The following is a 22,296-nucleotide window of genomic DNA, read 5'->3' as shown; positions in this document are numbered from 1 at the left end:
AAATACCCCTCAGTAACTCTGCCAGCCAATCACCCTCTTCGAGGATTCCCTTCCCGGATCCTGTTTCCTCCTGGAGATGTAGCCAGCTGTGCCCACAGGAGGTGGGCCTCCTTCTCCTTGCTTGAGTCCAGTGCAGCTGCCTCATCAACCCCACACTGGCACGCAGTGGGCCCGGCCTCAGCTAACCCACCATGGCCTGGGGGCTTCAGAGTCCTTGTTGGGCCTGTTCATAGGAGAAGGCTGGAGCAGACAGGCTTCCCCAGTGGAAGAACCTGCCAGGTGAATCCCAAGCTTATCCCAGTTCGGTGCTCCACCCACCCACTTGGACTGGATTCTGCATGGGAGCACTGCTGACCCATCTAGTTGGCTGCATAGGACAGTCATCTGAATGAAACCTGTCCAGGCCAGCACACCAGAGGTCCACTATCCCCAGGCTGAAGTATACTGGTCCTAGTGGTCACTTCCAGGAGCAGGCCCACTGCAGCCCACTGGCAGGCCAGAGGGAGATGATGGCATCTCAGTGTGGCAGAGGTGGCAGAACTTTCTTCTGACATTATCCTGACCCTTCTCCTAGACCCTCCCTCTACCTCTCTGAAGCAATAGTTCAAGGACAACCTCAATAAGACCAAGACACAGCCACAGCAGCAGCAGCTACAAAAGAGGGCTGAAGGAAAGGTCGTGCTTCTCATAGAAGGGACAGGGAAGCCTGTGGGTTCCCCCTGGATGACCTATGGCAAAAACTAGACATTTCTCTGCAGTAGCCTGACCTCGCTAGGCTATAAGGACAGCTCTGTGTCCCACTTAGCAATAATCACGCCTCAGCTGAACTTCACTGGGCGTGATACTGCCACAGTGAAAAGCTTAACTCTGTGTCCAAGAGACAGAAATGTCCCTAGAGAGTGAAGAGAACTTATATATAGTGAGTATCACCAATGTTTGCAAAACTGAACCAAGATGCACACGGTCCCAACTCCAAGGCTGGCAATGGAAAGCAGGCTGTTGCTCTGTTCTTCTCAGGGGAAGGCAGGAAGCTGATCTAGGAGCTGGGAAATTTGGGGCTCAAGTCCTGAGTCAGAACATCCCAGACCACTCCACAAAAAGGTGTGAAGATCAGTAAGTCATCCGTGTGTGTTCATGCCTGGTCACACAGAGTCAAGAGTGATGGCTCCCTAGACCATTGGAGGTGTCGCCAGCCTGCTCCAATGAAGCCGAGCCTGTGTTGGCTCCTGCTGAGAGGTGGGAGGGGATATGTGCACATGGGACCCCAGGCCTTGGCCTCCACGTGCAGACGTATAACTATGCTGATTCACAGGTGTGCACACCATGAACATGTGCACGGGAATGAACACGTGTTTGGGGCCAGACCTAAGGATATACCCAGGCCCTGCCAGTCTGCTTTTCTTGCAGACGTACACAGCTCCCTGTTCTGCCAGGGGAAAGTTCCACTGTGGTCCCAGTCATTGCCGTCCTCTCTGTCTTCCTTAAATAGGAAACGTGGCACAGAAGCAGCATCCTCAGCAGCCCCAGGTCATCACTTCCTATGACAACCAAGGTAAGTGATTCGCCACTAGTTGTGATTTCTCCTGTGGCTTTGCGCCTGGATCTGCTGCCCCAGCTAGAGTCAGCCCAGGGAGTGGAGCTCAAAACTGTGGGGAGCAGCTCCTCTGTGCCCCATGGAGGTTGGAGCATCTTTTTCCTCTCCCTGCATCCCAGAGGAAGCACTGCATGGTCCAAGTCGGCCCTTCATCTGGGGTCAAGATAAAAAGTCCTAGGGCTGTGGAGCCCCATCATCATCACCACCCACCATCATTGTCATCACTATGGATAACATTTATTGAGTGCTAACCATATGTCAGGCACTCTGCCAAGCCATTTATACATTTATTCTCATATACATTAACTTTCACAGCAATCTTATTTGATAGGTGCTCTCACTATCCTCATTTTACAGATGAAGAAACTGAGGCTTCCCTAAGCTGTCATATATCAAAGATCACATTACCAGCAAGAATCAAAGCCAGCACTCTGCTCCTCTGCCTTCCACCCCCCAGCAAGTTCTCATCTATCAACTTTCACATGGTTCGGTTTCCTCAGCTCCCCCAGAACCTGGCTTCTCCTTGCTGGCTCACAGTGTCCAAGTCCTCCCTCACTCTAAGTCACAGTGCTTCCTTGGTCTCTTCTGAGACTAAGCCTGCAAAGGGCATCACCTAGTGCTTAGTTTGCTGCCTTTGAATTCTCACCTTCCCAAGCCAGGCTTTGAGGGCTCAAGAATGGCAGGCAAGAGCATCACCAAGATAATTCTGCAGTTGACTGACAGCTCTCTTTGCAGTCTGCATCAATATCCCTTCAGACTAGAATTCCTGGAAATATATATGGTGAGTCCACTGAGACCTGTCACCTGCCCTGAGCACAAGAACGAGCCCAGGTCCTGCTGCTTCTCTAAAATCAACTTAGCTGCACACAGCTGATCACAAAGCAAAACTCAGAGATACCTTTCTAGAAAGAGAGAAGATGAACAACCACTTAGAAAACAAAACAGACAAAAAGCTCTTGCCCTTGTGGAGGACATCCTAGAGAAAGGAGATGGACAATCCTAACAAGCAAAATAGTGAGTTAGGTACAGTTGAAAGAGAAAATAAAGTAGGTGGAATGGTGGTGGGGAAAGATAGTATAGCCATTTGCTACAGCTGCTGTAGCAAATTCCCACAAGTTTGATGACTCAAAACAACTCATTTTTTTCTCTCAAACTTCTGGACGTGAGAAGTCCAAAGTCAGCTCATTAAGCTAAAGTCAAACTGTTAGCAGGACTGGATACTATTGGAGGCTCTAAGGGAGGAGCCATTCCTTGCTTCTTTCTGCTTCCATAGGCTGTCAGAATTCCTTGGCTTATTGGCTGTGTCGTTCCAGTCTCCGCATGCATTATCGCATTGCCTTCTCTTCTTCTCACCCTTTTATAAGGTTGTATGTGGTTGCACCGGCCCAGCCATATAACCCGGGATAATCTCTCTATCCCTATATCTTTCGTTTAATCACATCTTCAAAAGCTCCCTTGCCATAGAAGGTAACATTCTCAGGTTCCAGAAATTCTGGCATGGGTATCTTTAAAGGCTATTATTGGGCCTACCACAGGAACAATTTAAAATACAGTGGTGGAGGGTTGGGTTGGATGTAGCTTGGTGATAGAGCACTCGTCTAGTATGCATGAGGTCCTGGGTTTGATCCCCAGCACCAAAAAGAAAAACAAAAAAGAGTAGGCAAGCAAGGCCTCACTGAGAAAGTGACTTCTAGTCATGAAGGCCAGACAGGAATATGTCTGGAGTGTTCAGGAGCAGTGGTTGGAGGGAGAGAAAAGCAAGGACAGCGTGGAGAAGTAGGAATTGGGTCAGAGATTCAAAGGGGGAGGATTTACAGGGCCTGAAGACTGCCTCAGTGTGCTGACTTCTACTCTGAGTGTGATTAGACACCATCAGGTGCTTTTAGTCATAACATCCCCCACTGAGTAGAGAAAAAAACAGAAGGGAAGTTAATAGCAAGAAGACGCCATTAAGGGCATTGTGATAATCCAAGCAAGAGGTTTTCCCATGGTGTAGATTTGAGGTGGAAGGAGAAAGGGACGTGTCAAGGACTAGAACCCAAGTAGTGGGAAGGATGGGAGTAGAGGAGAGAGGAGAGTTAACATTGTTGAGGCTAGTGCCATCACCTGCCATTTTGGAAAACAGCGCCCAGGGAACCACTATTCCATGTGCTACTTCCCTACTGATCCAATGAGCCTTGAAATCCTTAGATTCTGTGCTGTGGACCAGCCAGCCCCACAGAAGCTGGCTTAGGAGCTCTTCCTGTCACAGTAATAGTAGTGACCAGAGGTAGAACGTGTAGAGTATGCCAGACATTGAGCTAAGCACTTGTTATGGCTCCCCTTATTTAATTCTCACCAGCGCATTCTGTGGGGAGGTTATCATGGCACAGAATTCCCCTATTTTGCAAATGGAGAATTGAGGTTCAATGAGGTCTAAACAACTTTCCTGAAGTTACACAACTAGCACATGCTAGACCCAAGAGTTGGACCATGTCCATGTGCTCCCAAAGCCAGTGGTCTTAACTCCTCCACTCCACTGCCTCCTCCATATAGGACAGGGGCCATTCTTGTGGAGCTGATTTAGGTGCAACATCCCCATTCCAACCCAAACAAGAAATCCAAGATTTCAGTCAGAACTTGTTGCTCAGAATGACTCAGCTTTTTCCCCTCTTCCTTAGCTTATCATTCAGTGGTAGACTTTGTGCATTAGGGGACAAAAGGCACATTAGAATCTTGGATGCTCATGTGAAAGTACTTCAGAAGATGGGGTAGATGGCAGGAAGCCCTGTGACTTCAGGCCCCAAAGGATATTGTTAGGAGTCAGTTTTCTTTTGGGGCTTCCAGGTCATCAGCTCTCACCCCATACAAACACTATTTGATCCCAACCAGAGCAGTCCTCTTTGATCGTACATGCAATAAGGGTCAAACTGCCATGTTTCCAGACCTGCAACTTCCCATGGAGCTCCATCCTACACCAGGGAACATGAATAGGCCTGTGTTTTCAAGAGCCCAGTGGAAGCCAGTAGCAGTCAAGGCTACAAAAGACACTCTTCATCAAACACACCAGCAGGCACCCAGATGGGCTCAGTCAAGAGTTGTGATGTTCTACAGGAGCTGCTGAGTGGGACCTCTGTACAACATCTGGCAGTACCTACTGAGGGTGATGTTCTGAGATGTTCTACAGAACTGGACAGTCCCATCACCACCTAGTATGTTCATTCCTGGCTTGTCCTCACTCACTACTTCCCTACCACTGCATCCTGGGCAGAACCACAGCACACTTCTGTTGAATAACTACCCAGGGTCTATATACGGGTTTGTTTTTTTTTAACTGCAAATGCGCTAAAATTTTCCTGGCTCCAAGCTGCTGTGAAAAATATTTCCAAGTTAGAGAATCTAGTTTGTAAATGTGACAACTGTTAATAGTAAGTTAGTTGACCTTAAGTCAATGATGGCCAGTATCTGACATGAATCCTGGGCTCCTGTATACACACCTTACCCGCGTATGCATGCATACTCACACACACTCACATTCTTGTGCACACATGTGCCTGACAGTATTTGTTAATTGATCAGTGCTCTAGGCAGCCACTTCCAATCAGTCAGATTTAATGAACAACACGAAACCTGTTTGCCATCCCCACATTAGGGATTCTGAGCAAATTAGGCCTTTAGACAAGTCCTGATTGAAACCTGAAGCAATTTGGAGAGATGTCAGGTGGGAGAAATCTCTTGATTGGGTAAAAGACAGCAGCAAGACAGTGCACACATATGCATTACCACTTCTGAGAGGGTAGGGAAAAGAAAGGGAAGCCGGTGGGATTTAGAAAAAGAATCTGGGAGCCACTTTGTAGGGTTAGCAAGAAATAACTCCTAAAATACATTTACTAAGATAGGCAAAGCTGCAGTTTCAGAAAAGTTGTTTGGGTGAGAATGGATGAACTGGAGAGGGGTGCTATGACAGAGGTCAGCCAGGCTACCTTACGTCCCAGGAAGGGCTTCCTTTACATTTGGCTGTGATAGTTCATGGCCAATATAAGTGTAATGGCATCTGACTGTACTTAAGGTTCAGATCCAACTGTGACTTTTGCTCCAGTGAGGACCTTCTATGATTAGAGATTGATCAAATTAGTATTTTTCCTTAAATTCAGAGTTTTATTTGATACAGGAGCATCACAGTCAGTGTACTCTGTCTCCTTCATGCCTTTAGGAAGCATGAATCCATGTAGTCAATACTGATAAGTCAGGATGCCCATCCCAGGCCATCTATAGAGCCAAAGAAGTCTCTAGAAGCCTCCACACACCTGTGAAGGAGAGCAGGATGCAGACACCCAAGATCATTGCGGCTTATTTGAGGCAATGCTCAGTGGCAGTGCAGATGTGGGGTGAGAGGAGCCAGGCAGCAGCCTTCAGGAGAATGTTAGGCATTGGCTCTGTTTGAGAGGGAAGAAGAGAAGGGATTAGAAATGGTAATGGGAGGAGCTTCTGGGTCAGGGCCACACTCCAAGTGTGAGACTCCCTCAGTGTCAGACCTGGGAGGACTTGAAGACAATTTCGTTCTTCACCCAATTATCCTTTTACAGAAAGACAGGATTGAATTGGGAATAGCTGGAAGTACATGGGTGTTATGAGAAGTTTGGGGAAGAGTTTTGTGCTGACCCGTATGACAAGTTGCTCTCTTTCATAGCTCCTCTAAGCTTCTGGAGACTGTTCTAATCCAGCATTCTCCAAATTGTGTTTGACAGAATAATACTGGGTCAAATAGACTTGTTTGCTACGGGACTTCTTAGAGCATGATAGATTGTCACCTTTGAGAGAGGAGAAAGTGGGTATTTTTCCAACTCATCTTTTGAAAGGCATTGTGTAGCTATGGACCACTTCATGCCCACTTCAAAAAACACCCCAGAGTATGTGGAATGGAGAAGGTAAGAAAACAAAGTAGAACAGAGCCCAGGCCTCAAGCACCAGGGAAAGACACATAAGAAGTTGTCACTACTGTTGGTGACAGCACTGAACTCCACGACCACAAGTGCGTTATGCCTTGAAATCCGAAATAATGTCTTCATTATGAAATCACCAGGTTGATTTTCATTGACAGTAAATGTGCTAAAAATTACATGAATGGTAACGCCTTCGAACAATACCTGGGCAGAACACACCTTATCTTTTTTAATTGTTTTGAGAAGTGCCTTCTTTAACTTGCAGGGCAAGTCATGAGCAAGAAAATCAGTATTGCTTTCCACAAAAAAAAAGAAAGAATTACAGCACATTTAGCACTCAAATGTATAATAAAAGGAGCTCCCACAAAATCAGTAATTAAGAAGTAATAAATCAATAAGAAAATAGTCAATTCACAAGATAAAAATTTAAATGGCAAATAGATGAATTAAAGAAATATACAAGAACAATGAAGTATCATTCATTGACAAAAATTTGAAGGACTGATTAAAGCAAATGTCAATATCAGTCATCTATTTTTCATTACACACCACCACAAAACTCAGCTCCTGGAAACAATCAGCATTTGCGAGCTTACAAACTGCAGGTTGGTGGGATGTTCTTTGAGCCATACCCGGCTGATCTCTTGGCTCGGCTTGCTCGTGTCAGCTGGTGAGTTGGCTGGAGACCAGCTGGTCTGGGATACCTTCACCTGAGAAGCTCTGCTTGACTGACTCCATGTGGTCGGTCACTCATCCACAGCCTGACATATTCACCCAGCGTTTATGGCTGGGATCCCAAGAATGAGACCAAAAGCTTCAAACTCTCTTGAGGGCTAAGCTCAGACTTCTGTAACATCAGTTCTGCCACATGCTACTTGGACAAACTAAGTGATGGGCCAGCCCAAATTCAAGGGTGAAACAAAAGACCTCTCATTGAAAAGAAGAACAAAATATTGTTGCCAGTTTTGCAATCAGCCTCAGCAAGAATGAACAAAATGGTTATTCGCTTGCCCCGTAGGTAGGATCATAAACCAATGAAATAGTTCCTGGGACAAGTTTGCCAAAATCCAACGAAAGCCTTAAAAATCTCCATATTTTTGCATCCATATTTAAGAGTTTATTCAAAGGGACTGATTTGAAAAGTGTTGAAGATGTCTCTATCAGAATGTTCACCACACTATTGTTTACTTAGCAAGACATTTAGCAAAAGCAAAATATCCAACAAAAAGCATTGTTTAAATGGATTTTAAACCATAGATAAAACAGCATTATGTAGTCATAATGATGACATACCTATATTCTTGATGTGTAAAGATTTAAAGAAAGAAAGCAGATTACAAACAGAATTTTTAGTATTATACTGCTTTTAGGTGTTTAAATGTAGAAATTAAGTCTAAAAGGACTTTAATTTCACCTTTGTATCTTTCTATACTATTTAAAGGTTTGTTTTTGTTTAAATGCTACTTGGGTTTTGTGGATGTGTGTGTGCACAGGTGTGGTGTTAGTGTTTTGTTTTTCTTTTTATTTGATTTTACATTAACATTCAGTAAAGTTGATTTTTATGGTGTGTAGTTCTGAGTTTTAACACATACATAGATTCATTTGACCGCCACCATACTCAGGGCATAGAGCAGCTCTATCTCCCAAAATTTCCCCTGTGAAGTCGTTAATCCCCAGTCACTCCTAAGAGGTTTTCTGTGTTGTTTAGAAGTATTTCTCCACATGGCTGTACCTCAGATTGTTTGTCCGTTCATTCACTGAAGGACATTTAAGTTGTATCCAGTTTGGGGTGAGTATAAATAGAACTTCTGTAAACACTATGTACAGGTTTTTGTGTGACCACAAGTTTTCATTCTCTGTGTCAAATGCCCAGAAGTACAATTGTTGGGTTTACAGTAAGTGTATGTTTTGTTTTGTAAGAAATTGCCAGTCAGGTGTGGTGGTACTTGCCTATAGTCCCACCTCCTCAGGAGACTGAAGCAGGAAGATCACATGAGCCCATGAGTTTGCTTGGGTAAAGGTTGTAAAATCCCATCTCAAAAAAGCAAAACAACAAAAGAAACTACCAGACAATTATCCTATAAGACAATGTTATAATTATTATTTTCAATTGTAATTCATATGATGAAGAACTTAAAAGGAAAAGAATTGACCATATTTACCAGTTATGTTTCTCTTCTAAATCTCACCTTACTACCATTTCTTTTCCATCTGCAGAACTTCCACTACCATTTCTTTTAGGGCAAGCCTGTTAATCAACTCTCATGATTTTACTATATCTAAGAATGTCTTTATTTTACCTTCATTTTTGAATGATCCTTTTACTGGAGATAGAATTCTGTGTTGACATTTCATCCTTTCAGCATTTTGAAAATGTTCCACATCCTTCTGACCTGGTTTCTGATGAGAAATCTGTAGCAAATTCTATATATAATGCATAGTTTCATGAGCTACTTGTCAAGTTTTTTTTTTCCCTTCAGTGATGCAATTAGAATGTATCTGGACTTGGATTTCTTTGTTTATCATGTTTAGGAATCACTCAGCCTCTTAAATCTGTAAACTTATGTTTACAGATTATGTTGCCAAATTTTGGAAGTTTTGTTATTTTGTTGAATATTTTTGTACATTGCATTATTTTTCCTCTCCTTCTGAGACTTCAGGGACACTAATGTTAGACTTTTAGGTATTGTCCTCTGAATTCCTGAGACATTGTTCACTTTCTGAATCATTCAAATTGGATCATGTCTATTGTTCTATCTTCAAGTCCTCTGACTCCTGTCATCTCTATTCTGCTATTAGACAAATCTAGAGAAATTTTAAAACTTATGTATTTCACTGCTAAAATCTCCACTTGTTTCTTTCTTGTATCTTCCATTTCTGTGCTGATACTTTGATACTTAGTCTCTTTCCATTTATTTCCAGACTGCTTGCCCTTACTTTGTAGAGCATGGCTATTTTAAAGTTATCATGGAATTAGCATCTGGTCATTATCTTTTCCTTTTCAAATTGAGGTTTTCCTGGGTATACTTCTGAGTAATTTTGGATCTGCCCTGCATGTGCACCACCAAGTGGCTAGTCTGGAGGTGGTAGTACCCTGGTCTTCCCCAGAGTTCAGTTCTCAAAGACTGTAGTGTGATATTTAGGGTGAGATCTGTGATGCATGGCACAGAGGTAACCACAGGACTTCATCTGCTACATTATAGAATTGCTCCCTTGAGCCCCTCCTCTTCATGACCCACTTCCTGGTCTTCCAGCCAAAGAGTGAGCACTTCAGTTTCCTCACTCTGTCATGTATTTCTGCATTTGGGGGTAATTGGAAGAAAATGGAAAAAGGGTAGGTGTTTGCCCCCGTATTCTTGGGATCATAGCTTCTCTGGCAGAAGAAAGTCTACGGTGCTTGCCTGACCACTAACATCACTGCTGCCAATGGAATTGTCTGAGAACTGTAGGGAAACAACAAAAAAAGGGAAAACACAACAGCAAGGGATGCCCCCAACCCGCTCTCTCTGACTCTTAGGGGTCCTCTCTCTTCCTCCCTCTCCTCTCCCACTCCCTCTCGGTAGTACTGGGGTTTGAACTCAGGGCTTCAAACTCTTAGGGGTCCTGTCTCTCTCCCTCTCCCTTTCCCTCCCTCTTCCTCCCTCTCCTTCTCCCTCTCCCTCTCCCTCTCCCTCATAATTGTGAGGCAGGTGCTCTACCACTTGAGCCACACCACCAGCCCAGAGAGGATTTCTCTTGGGTGCTTTTCCTCTGCACCCATTGGGCACTTCTGAGGTTAAGGATGCCTTTCAGTCCAGATTAGAAAGGGAAGGAGAAAGCCAGAGGTGGGGAGGAGAACAGAAAACTCACTGCCAATTTAGTGGTGCTTACATCCTGGTCTTCCTCCGTCACCCACTTCCCAAAGTCTGCAGATGGCTTTCCCATGAGCTCTCTCCAAGGTGGGTAGTTACATTCAGTGGGAGAGTTAAGGTAGAGTATGCATTCTCCATCTTGCCCTGATCCGAACACTGCTTGGTTTGTTGTTTTGGTTTTTGAACAAACTTAATTACCTGTATATTCAAAAGTAATGTCTTAACACAAATTGTGCTTTGCTGTTTGAACATCTGTCATGGGGTAGTGAGCCCTTCTTGGCAGCATCTGGCTGAGAATATCACTTTTTCCTCCTCCTTTGCAGGGACACAGTTGACTGTAGAGGTGCACCCCCAAGACTCCATGCCTCAGTTTCTCAAGAAGTTCTCCTTGGCTAAACGTATGTACATACAAGGCTGCTTATGTTGAAGGGCTTGCAGGGAGGGTAGAGGGCAGTGGGGTAGACCAGATCCCAGCCTGGATATCTTCTGAGGAAAGGGGAAAAGTGACTTGGGCCTAAAACCTAGGACAAAAGCAGAGAGGAATGACCATTTCATCTCACCTTCCACTCTTCTTGCTTCTTAGGAATTAAGCATGGGTGACACAGGGTATGTAGCTGAAGGTGTCTTTCATCACAAAAGTGTTGGTATTGGTGGCGGCACTTGTTGACTGCCAAGAACTTGGGATGCTCAAATGCTAAATACATTCATTAACTTTGTGACCTATACAATATTATATATTGTATATTTGACCTATACAATATTATCACCACTTTTTTAAAATTTTAGCAGGGAGTTATTTTAGTGTAGCAGGATAAAGTAGGGGGAAATGGTGCAGGGGAAAGGGAGAAACATTTCCTGTTCCCCTCACAGAAAATGGAAGTGGAGTCTCAAAATGGTGGCTCATATCTTTAGTTTTTATACTTTATGAGCTGGGGGGATACATGTGGCCCTGTTGTCTAGCAACACCTAATCATTAGACAATGATTCTGGGTGGCTAAGATGGCTACTGCTTATTATTTTAAAACATGGAGATGTGACCTAGGCCTACCCAAAACTCAGGGATGACAGGTAAGTTTTGCCAGATGTGCCTTTCATTTTCTCTTTTCTGAATCCATTCAAGGAGCCTGAAACGTCTAAACATCTCAAAGGAATTCCCATGTTTTCTAGATCAGCAAAGTGAAGCTCAGAAAGGTGAAATAATTGTCCAAGAACCCATGTTGGTCTTTAAAGCCCTGGCTTAAGCACAGTACTCAGTTGCTGTCAGTGTACGTGTACGGACAGGACCACAGTGCTTCCTCGTCTCTGCTCTTGATCTTCTCCCCACCCATGTCCATCTCATAGCGAAATGGAACTCAGGAAGAAGGCAGGCCAAGGAACGGAGGCTGCAGAGGAAGCTCATGTCATCCTAATGTCCACTCAAAGAGCCAAAGTCTTCCATGGCTGTCTGGCCCTGCAGCCATCAGCTGTTGGGATCCCAGGAGGGGATCTAGTGTGGCTCTAGGTTCCACTAGCTGGGTTTATTTCTCAGCTGTGTGACCTTGGGCAAGCAGCTTACCCAGTCTTTTTGGACTCTTATTTCTTCATCTGTAAGAGGGGGAAAATAAGTAAACCTCCCTCATAGGATTATTGTGAGGTCAGAAGAGATAGTAGCGGTAAATCCCAGGTCAGACACAGTAAGTTCTCATGAAATACTATATCAAGTATGTATCATCTATCATTGAATAAGATGATGGAGGTGGAAACCTAGATGGTTTCTGGCACAGATGCAAGAAACAAAAGAACTGCTGTTTTTCAGGGTGGCCTGTGGACATTTGCAACCTTCTGTTTTTATAATCACAGCTTAAAGTAGCTTTTAGTGGCCTACACCACCTACCTCAGAATTCCCACCCCCCAACTCCATGTAGTTCCAAAAGAGACCCACACCTTCCTGACCTGGTTTCAAATCACCAGGGAAATTTCCTTTTCATTTTGCTCATAGAGTCTAATAACTATTGACTGCCATTCTGCCTTAACCATCCTGAATTCTCAGGGTTCAGGTACCCTTTAATAAATACTTGAGCTTTCTGTGTTCCAAGGTCCACACAAACTGCCTTCCCTTCTATTTTCATTTTTACCCATGGTCAGTTCTTGTCCTGGGGGTTATCTGGAGGGAATTGATTTGTGCCCTTGGAATCCCCAGCTATGTTCCAAGATGGAAAGAGAGCACAGAAGAATGTCTGCTACATAATCCTAAGTAGTGAGGTCAAAGCACATTAGGAATTCTGCTCAGAGGCCACAGCTCCCTTTTCTGTCATTTATTCCTTGTTGCCATTCTTCCCTCTTGCTCCACCAAAAACTTCCTGGCAAATTCCAGCAGCAGTTCTATGATGGGCAGAGATGGGAGCAAGGAGACCATGAAAAGAGAATGAAGGGAACGAGTCAGAAGTCAGGACTGTCATATAGAAAATCATGCGTTTCATCTCTGTTTCCTCTGACCTTTGGGATATTGTAGGTTTGCAAGGTGATAAAAATGGAAACATGAGACCCCGCCAGCCTGGAGGGAAAGATGCCCATGGTAAGTTCCAGTCTTTTCCAGGATCGTTCCCAAAAACTCACAGTGAGTTGGTTTCACGAATCAATTTCCAGTCAATTGACAATGTCTTCCTGGACGTTAAGAGTCCAGGCCGCCTCTGGGTTTGGAGGGAAGAATGTCATGGTGGATTAACAATGTCTGTCATGGACATGGTGGAGAAGGAAGAAGCTCTTAGGTCAGATGTCCTCCCAAAGCTAAAAACTGACTCCTCCTAATAAAAAAGCAGCCCACTATGGGAAACAATTAAAAACGGAATTCAGAATGATGTTAACTTTAAATGTCTGTAAGGTGGGGACCATGTGAGTAGCAAGCTAAGGCAGAGGAAGAAATACTGAGTGGGGTGATAGACGGCCTGGGCTAGAATCCTGCCTTTCCCCTCACTTGCCTTCCCTAGGACTCAGTTTCCCCCTTGGTAAACAAGATGCCTCCTAAGTCTTGTTGCAACTCAGCACTTCTTCCTATGGTTCTGCTTTAAAATTAGAATGATTTAGTTAATGCTACTGATGGTTTAAATAAATTTATGCAAAAATAATATTTGCATTTTATATAACCTTCTCAGAAGGTAGATTTAATGAGGCATAAATCATTGTAGGTATTTTAATAGCAAATAGTAAATATTATAAAATAGAATCAAGAAAGGGAAAAATAGTAAAATAGGGTTTTCAATCCCATTTTAGAAATTCCATCCTTCTAGATTGGAGCAAGGGGAGAGCTATACTGAGTGGAAATCTGTTCAATGTGTAAGTCCACTTCATATCTTCCTAGGGCATTATGGAAGAGACTTTGGAAGGAAAGGTATCGGGAAGTAGTCCAAGAATCTGCTGGGGTACCCCACCTTTCTGAGGGGCTGACTGGAGAACAGCTGCCCTTGGGCACACATACCAGGGTGATGATGATCTAAGTCATGGTACCCAGCAAGAAATCCTAGATTCAACTTTAGTGGGGTGATCAGGAGCCATGATGGTGCTAGAACCCTGAGCTCCAGCTCTGTCTCCCAACACTACCCCACAGCACTGCCTGGGGCTCTTCTATGCCCAGCAGAGAAGCCTGGGTGGCTGGTTACCCTGAGTTAACATCAGTGTTGAGTTTTCTTTCTTCCTGTATCACTATCCCCACAACCTGACTCAAGGCCCAGTTTCTGAGCAGTAAGCTTCCTATGAGAAAGTCTGGGCAATGTGAGTGATTGTGAGGCCCAGTCTCAGAGGCTCCTTGCCTCCAGTGCCTGTTACCAGAATATGTCACCATAGTTGGCTTTCTTGGGTTGATCCAGACTCCAGCTGGCCATGGGCAAGAAAGGAAGTCTGTGTGGATGCCAAACATACCTCACGCTATAGGACCAGGATGGCCAGCACTGCCATGCCTATACCTCACCCCATTGTGTGGCCATGGCTTTGAACCTGCCAGGGTTAGCAACACTACTTTGACACTTCCCACAGAAAGCTTCAGAAAACTAGATTGTAGAAGAAGGAAGTTCCATCACCAGTATGTCTGGGGACTGCTGGGTAGACTGAAGTTAAGTCAACTGTAATGTTGACTTCTCAGGGTCCTGCAGATGGAGCCATGCTTCCTGGGGATCTCCAAGAGGGCTACAGGAATGGTCAGTTTTCAAACTATTTGACCAGGGAACTCTGCTAGGAGATGCGGTTCTTGGGAGTAGACTTGGGGAATTGTGTTTAAAGTTAGGCAGTCACAGCTCCTCAAGAAAGAGTGAGGTCTGGGTGGGTCTGGGTGGGATAGCCTTCCACAGTAGGACTCAAGTACTGACTGAGCCTTCTTGTGTTTCCAGCCTACCCTTGGGACAGGTCCAGTCTGAAATCCATGCCCCTGGACCTACAGCAGTTTGAAAAACTAGACACCTATGCTTCACAGGTAGGAGAGCTGGTGCTCTGACCAAAGACCCTCCCAAAGATGGCTTGGAGTTTCCTAAACCAGGGCATCAAAGTCCCTCCTGAACTTTCCCTGAGTCACCCAGATGTATGGCTTGGGAGGGCCTTTTCACAGCATGTGGATAGGAAACAGAAGGCCAAGGCTGCAGACCCCTGCCCAGGACTAAAAGCCCTTCTGTCCTCATCCACCCACCATCTTGATGCTTCCACCCCAGGCTACACACTCTGCAGCTGCCCATCAGCTGGCCAGCCCTGCCTTTCCCCTACTTATTTGGGCATCACTGTGATGATCTCTGACAGCATCCAGCCAATGGAGAAAGATAGGAGGAGGATGGGGGAGGACCACAGATAAAGATAGCCAGAGCCACTGGGACCACAGTCATGCTTACCCCTGGAGTACATGAGCTGCCACAGTCTCATGCCTCTGAGCCTAGGCAAGTCTGAGATGGCATGGGGAACGCAGATAAAGAGCTAAAGTGCCCCCTCAAAATGGCTGGAGGTCTCAGGTGGACTCCAGTGGGTGGAGGATAGAAGGTAAAAGAATAGCCCCAGGTGGCTAGCAGAGAAGGGAGGCTACCTGTAGCAGGACTAAGGAAATTGGTAGGCATTTAAAGATGGGAAAACAGGAAGATATAGGTCAGCCAGGAAAAGAATAGAGGGATGGGGACCAAGGTGAGGGAGGGCACTGAGTGAAGAAGAGCTATCCCTGCAGTCAGGAGGCCTTAACCAAAGCTGAGGTAGAGATAGATACCTGAAGCAGTAGAGAGAAAAAGGAGGTCTTGTCAGTATGCAAATTCTTCCTGGCCTCATGAGAGGCTAAGACCAGGCCATCTATTAAGGGAGGAGGGAGTCCAGAGTCTGAGGAGGGCAGGGCACTTGGCACTGTCACTAGAATGGATAGGACAAGCTGCAGACCAGGCTTAGAGCACAGTGCCAGCTGAGGCCAGACATTCAGTCAAAGAGCAGTAGGTGGCTGGTGCCAGCCAGGCCCAGGGAGGGCCAAGAAGATAACACCCATGAATCAGAGCTACAGAACTGAAATCCAGGGTTTAGTCAGGACCCCAGGCTGTAATGTGGACCTGCAATGTAGAGAGAGGTCCTGGAAAGAGACAAAAACCATGGCATTAGGGCCTATCATAGAAAAAAATTAAGCAGAAGAGAGCTGGGAAATATCTGAGTGGGAGAAAAGAGGAGCCCAAAGGGTCAAAACATAAGATATTGGGAGCAACTGGAAGTTCCTGTGTGATTGGTGTAACAGTTCCAGGTGAAACCCTCGAGGTGGGGCTGGTAGGGCATAGGCACCACTGCAGGCTCCAGGTTCTAGAAAGTTCAGCAGAATCAAGGCTGCCCTCCCAGCAACCCTAAATCCTGACTCCCCTGGAAGGTCCCTAAGAGAAAGGTTAATCTGTTTTTTTATTACTGTTATTATTATTATTATTAATTACTATTATTACCATGGTAAGGTAACATATAATACAAAATTTGCCATTTTAATTACTTTTAAGTGTACAACTTATTGGCATTAATGACAAATTGTTACATAGCCACCACCACTATTTCTAAAACCCTTTCATTATCCCAAATAAAAACTCTATACTCATTAAACAATGATCCCTCATCCCACCTCTCCAGCCCTTGGTGACCTCTACTTACAGTCTTTTACTTCTTCTGGGTGTTTTACTTAATCACACAGGCCCTGTCCTTCTATGCCTGACTTATTTCACTTAGTACCCTTAGTATGTAAGGAACTTAATTACTCCTTGTCATGGTTGAATAATATTCCATTGTGTATATATGCCACATTTTGTGTATCCATTCATCCTGCGATAGGCACTTCATACCTTTGGCTATTGTGAATAGTGCTGCAATGACCATTGGTGAACAAGTATCTATGAACAAGTCCTTGCCTTCAGTTTTGGGGGTATTACCTTGCGGTGAATTTCCTCTATTTAGCTTTTTTGAGGAGACACAAAAGTGTTGTCCACAGCAACTGAGCCGTTTTACATTCCCACCAGTAATGTATGAAGTCTCTGATTTTACCATCTCCTTGCCAACACTTGTTATGTTCTAGTTTTATTTTTTAATATCCGTATTATTTCATACTGCTAGGTACAAAGTAGTATATCATGGTAGTTTTGACTTACATTTCTCTTGAGCATTTTTTCACATGCACATTGGCCATTTGTGTAAAAAGTATGTAAGTGTATATGTTCTTTATACATTTTGAATATTAAACCCTTATCAAGTATCTGATTTGCAGTGCTTTTTTTCACACTCTGCAAATTGTCCTTTTTCTTTCTTTCTTTTGGCTTATAATAAACCCTCTTTATTTTTTAACTAGATTTTTATTAGCACAAATTTATTGTACAAAGGGGTTTCGTTGTGATATTTACATCATGCGTGTAATACACTTTGATCAAATTCACCCCATGTATATTGCTCTTTCTTAACCTCCTCTCTTCCTCCTTCCTCTTTCCTCCTTTTTAACAGTTTGTGTTGGTTTCCTTATGCTATTTTCATATATATATGAAATATATATATTTAATGTGCTTCTATAGTATTTCTTTTTCTTTATTAATATTGTCTTTTAATGTTTAGAAATTTTTATTTTAATGAACTCCAATCTGCCTATTTTTTCTTTTGTCACTTGTGTCTTTGGTGTCATATCTAGGAATCCATGGCCAAATCCGAGGTCACGATGATTTACCCGTATTTTCTTCTAAGAATTTTATAATTTCAGCTCTTATATTTGAGTCATTGATCCATTTTGAGTTTACTTTTGTATATGGCATGAGATAGAGACCCACATCATTCTTTCACATGTGGAAACCCAATTGTTCTGGTACCATTTATTAAGGAAACTATTCTTTCCTCCATTAAATAGCATTGGCACCCTTGTCAAAAATCAATTGCCCATGGATGTATGGGCTTATTTCTGGTCTAGATGGTCTGTATGATCCTCATGCAAGTATAAAACCACTTTGATTAGCTTTATAGAGTCTCCAAATTGGGAAATGTAAGTCCTTCAACCTTGTTCTTCTTTTCCAAAATTTCTTTGGCTTCTCAGAGCCCCCTGCGATTCCACATGAATTTGAAGATTGCATTTTCCATTTCAGCCAAAAAGAGTTTTTGGAATTTTAATAAGGATTGTGTTGAACCTATAGATTGTCTTTGACTAGAGACTACTACAGCCATGTAGATGCCCATCTAGCTGGCCCCAGGATCCTCAGAGAAAACCTGTGGTGGTTCTAGGGTCCATGATTCAGCTGGTCATCACCATCTGCCCTGTCCAACTCCCCCCACCTGCTCAGGATTCACCCTCTTACCAGCCTCTGACCTTCTGTGCCTCTTCTCCAGCTTCCCTGCCTGGAGGAAGAGCAGAACTGGCTGCAGATGGCAGGAACTGGGTTCCCCCAGCCCTCCTCCAGGCCCTGATGCAACACACCCTTCCTGTTTCCCAGGTGACGGTCAAAAGTGGCCTTGATGAGCTGGTGAGTGACCTGCTCCAGGAAGCCCACAGTGATCTGGAAAGAGTCCGTGCCATCTGGATCTGGATCTGCCACCACATAGGTAAGCCCATCTGTGGTGCTGCTGCCATTAAAACCCATGAATGTCACTCCCCACAGGTCACTGCTCCCACTCCATCAACAGTATGTGAGGGGTGAGTTGGGAGAATAAAAGGACTTCCTGATGGCTGGATTGAGTAACCAGACACTAACCCAGGAGGGTAAGACTCACCCTCCAGGTCTGGGACTTTCACCCAGCAGCAGCCTTCCCTTAGTCCTGACTTCCTAGTGAGTCTGCTCCACAGAGATGAGAACTCAGGACAGTCATCTCCAAGAAGGATGACTACTGGTTGAGGAGAGTCACAGTTTGACAGCTATTGCAACACTAGAGTCTGTATAAAGTACCAGTTCTAGGAAGAATGGATTGTCTCCTCCCTGTTTCCTGCTCTTATACTGGTGACCTTGGCCACTGGTGTCAGCCCACTTACCAGGGTTCTCAGAGCCACTTTAGGGGATCTGGGCCTGAGCAGCTTCCCACAGCTGTCTACAGGACAGTGTTGGGAACCTCACCAAATCCAGCCAAGTCACAGAGTGGCTGCAAAGGGGATGTTGCACTTGCTGAGGTTAGTGAGCATGAATGACAGATGGCAGGACCAAGCCATGGTCCTGGTACCTTGACATGAAGAATAGACAGACCTTTCCATCCTGCTATGCTGGGGCTTTTCCTTCATCCTCCCAGTGGTGCTTAAAGGATAAAGTCACCTAACATAGGTAGAAGTTCTGAACATAGGGCTTGAGGGTCCACTTCCAACCATCCCAGCCCCACCAGCAACACTTGGTCTCAAAGGAGCAGGATTACAAAATAGAACATTCAGCCAGGAGCCAGTGGTTCATGCCTATAATCCTAGCTACATGAAAGACTGAGATGAGGAGGATCACAGTTTGAGACCAGCCTGGGCATATAGTTCTCTAGACCCCCATCTCCAAAGTAACCAGAACAAAATGGACTGGAAGTGTGGTTCAAGCAGTAGAGTGACTGCTTTGCAAGTGTGAAGCCATGAGTTCTAACTCCAGTCCCACCAAAAAAAAGGACTTTATTTATTGCTCCCAGTCTCAGGAACACACACACACACACACACTCAGCCCCTCCTCAGAGGTCTGAGAGCTAGGTGAACCCCTCTCGCTCTTGCCCTTCTTCTCACCACCTGCATGAAAGGTGACATTTCCCAGATTTAGCTTGGTCTGGGGTCCTGGTTCCATTCATCCCACTGTGATTTCCCCTGGCCTGCTGATACCCAGAGCACAGCTGGAGGTGGCCTCAGGGCTCTGGTTCACACTGCCCCCTCCTCTGCCTTCCAGAGTATGATGTCGAGGCTGCCCAGGAGAAAGACCGCCAGGCCTTCAAACCCACTGACATCCTACGAACACAGAAGACCAATTGTGATGGCTACGCTGGCCTCTTTGAAAGAATGTGCAGGTATGACAGGCAGCCAGCAAAAGACTGGAGTCCCTGGGCTGACCACCCGACCCTGTCTCTTTCCTTCTTCCAAAGTGCTGTGCGCTGTCACCCCCCATGCCAAGCCTGAAGCCTGAATTTGCAAACTCTGCTCTGGAATCTAAGAGAGTCCTGAAAAGGTCAATTTCTCCCTTTTTAATACCAGCATAATTGACTTTGGACCATCTGCCGGGCTTCGTGATGCATTAACATAATGGCAGATGAATGCACAGAGATAATTTGGTTATAAAGGGCCTTTTTTCCGCCTTCTCCCATCTCCGTGCTGCTGAAGGTTAAAAGAATGGCAGACCTTGGAATGAGAGGACAGTGGCTGCTGACACCATGGGGACTATGAAAGTCCTTTGGGCAGGTGCAGGCGCCTCTCTTGGGGGAAACAAACAATCTACCTGAAAAGATCTGTCAGTTAGAACACTGAATAACCAGGAATCAGCTTCTCTCTGAGACTTTCGGCTCCGTTATTGAGGCTCTGGGAGTGAGCATATGGCCAGGTGGCTGGCCTGAATGCGAGAAGTGGCCATTGCTGACTCCCAGTAACCTCAAGACAGGCTCAAGCTTGGGAACCCTGCTGACCCCCACAGTTTCCTGTGCCTCCTTTCTGAGGTTTGCTGGACTCCCTTATGAAAATATCAACCAGTTTGGGGACCACCAAAGAGTCCTCTCCCCAGGAAATGAGTGAATGGCTACCTGTGTCTCTGAGAGTAGGTCTTCTCAGGCACCCACCCAACATCAGACCACCAGAACTGCAGGGAGCATTCCTCACACAAAGTGTAGCAACAAATAGTCCACAGGCAGACAGCTGTGATGTGTCAGTACTGTGCTCTTGGGGGACATGCACATATTCCTGGCCTGAACTCCAGTTCTCTGTCACCACTGGCAAGCACCTGGCCCCCCAAGTAGCTTCAACTCTCCTTCCCAGCTCCCTGGTCTTCCCTTCCCTCATCTCCAAGCCCATCTCTAAGTCCCCAGCCTCAGAGACAGTCAGGACAGTTACAATGCATAGGCTGTCACACGGGCCACCCTAGCTATCCCTCCAGAGCTGTCCCCTCCACTCTACCACATACCCACTGCCACCCCCAGACCCAGATATAAGTCTCCTACCTGCCTTTGGGCTTCCATGCCCCAACTCCCTGGCCCTGGGTTCCTGAATCCAACTGAAGGCTCACACTGTCCTACGAAGTCCTCAAAAATCTGACCTCAGACACCTTCCCAGCCCTGCCAGCTTCCCTCTCCTCATACACCTCATACACTCCCCTCTCCCAACACTCCTTCCAGGCCTGGCTCCATGTCACCCTACCTTTTTCTACTATGAGGACCTCCACACAACTTATACACCAGCTCAGATAATGCCTTATGCTTTCATTTAATAACCTTTTTAAATTAAAAATTCTTGTTCATTATATGTGATTTATAAAATGCACAAAAGGAAGAAAATTAAGTAGTTCTTCAAGCCATCACTTAGAGGTAACACTGATAACATTCTGTCTTTTATTTTCCAAACTTCATTCTATGTAGATAGGCATTACCTGTGCTCTTTACGTCCTATGGGTCTTACTGGTCTCTATGTCTTTAGCACACTCTTTCTGCTTCTATAATTCCCATCTCAGAATCCTACACACAGTAGGCCCTCAATAGATATTTATAGAATAACAGGATATTCCTAGTGGACTTGTATGTTCTCTTTTAAATAATGAAATATCCACAAGCCTCTGTTCAGGTCCATGTTTGCCTAACATCTTTCAGGATATTTTTGTTTGCATCTGAATCTGCAAATTTGAAAATACTCTAGGTTTTTTAAGCTGTAAAATAAATGTGTCTTTATCCAGTACAAGCTTTCTGGCATGCAGTAGGAATGCCAGATGTAAAGCCAGAAAGACCTGTGTTCCAATTCCTAAATGATCACTTACTGGTTTTGTTCCTTTTGGTAAGGTGCTTAACCTTTTAGAGCCCAAGTTTCTTCGTTTTCATACTGGGGGCCATATTGCCTACTGAAAGGACAGTAGTGACAACATGCAGTTTGGGATTTTCCACCTGACTTTGGAGTTCCTATATTTTAACCTTTCCTGTCTTCCCTAAGTATGAGAGTGTTTTTGCTCTATGGAAATTTCCTACAGACTGTGCTGGCCCACATAGACTCAGGAAATTGACACTTGTCTTGACTGAAACTGTCAGCTTTGTGGCCTAGTCCAAATGCTTTACAATGGCTGTATTCTGGCCTGCAGCTGATCATTAAAATACATCCCAACATTTTGCATCAGTTGAAACTAGTTTCAACCTGATGGTTACCACGCACAAAATTCTTCACACTGCCTTTAACTCTTGCTTTAAAGACCAGTAACCCATCCATGCATCAGTGCCCTAATTCCCTTTACCGCTAAAATAACTGCCAAAAGTTTGGTGAATTCATTAGCTAATTCCTTAATCACTGAAGACATGCAATCTTCACTTGCTG

At 44.8% G+C, this 22,296-nt stretch overlaps 1 protein-coding gene across 1 annotated transcript in view; it reads left to right on the top strand.

Moving 5' to 3' along the window:
- The window catches only part of Ky (kyphoscoliosis peptidase), a 43,704-nt gene that overhangs the window by 5,573 nt on the left and 15,835 nt on the right, over nt 1-22,296 (top strand). The window contains exons 3-8 of the mRNA XM_020170290.2: nt 1,490-1,552; nt 10,691-10,765; nt 12,859-12,921; nt 14,726-14,808; nt 18,287-18,395; nt 19,691-19,808. Of these exons, the coding sequence (XP_020025879.1) occupies nt 1,490-1,552; nt 10,691-10,765; nt 12,859-12,921; nt 14,726-14,808; nt 18,287-18,395; nt 19,691-19,808 (511 nt within the window). The remainder of the gene's footprint in view (nt 1-1,489; nt 1,553-10,690; nt 10,766-12,858; nt 12,922-14,725; nt 14,809-18,286; nt 18,396-19,690; nt 19,809-22,296) is intronic.

This window comes from Castor canadensis, chromosome 17 (assembly GCF_047511655.1).
Source record: "Castor canadensis chromosome 17, mCasCan1.hap1v2, whole genome shotgun sequence".
Lineage (NCBI taxonomy): Eukaryota > Metazoa > Chordata > Mammalia > Rodentia > Castoridae > Castor > Castor canadensis.
Note: the sequence above shows the minus strand (reverse complement) of the source record. Positions and strands in the feature narration are given on the sequence as shown.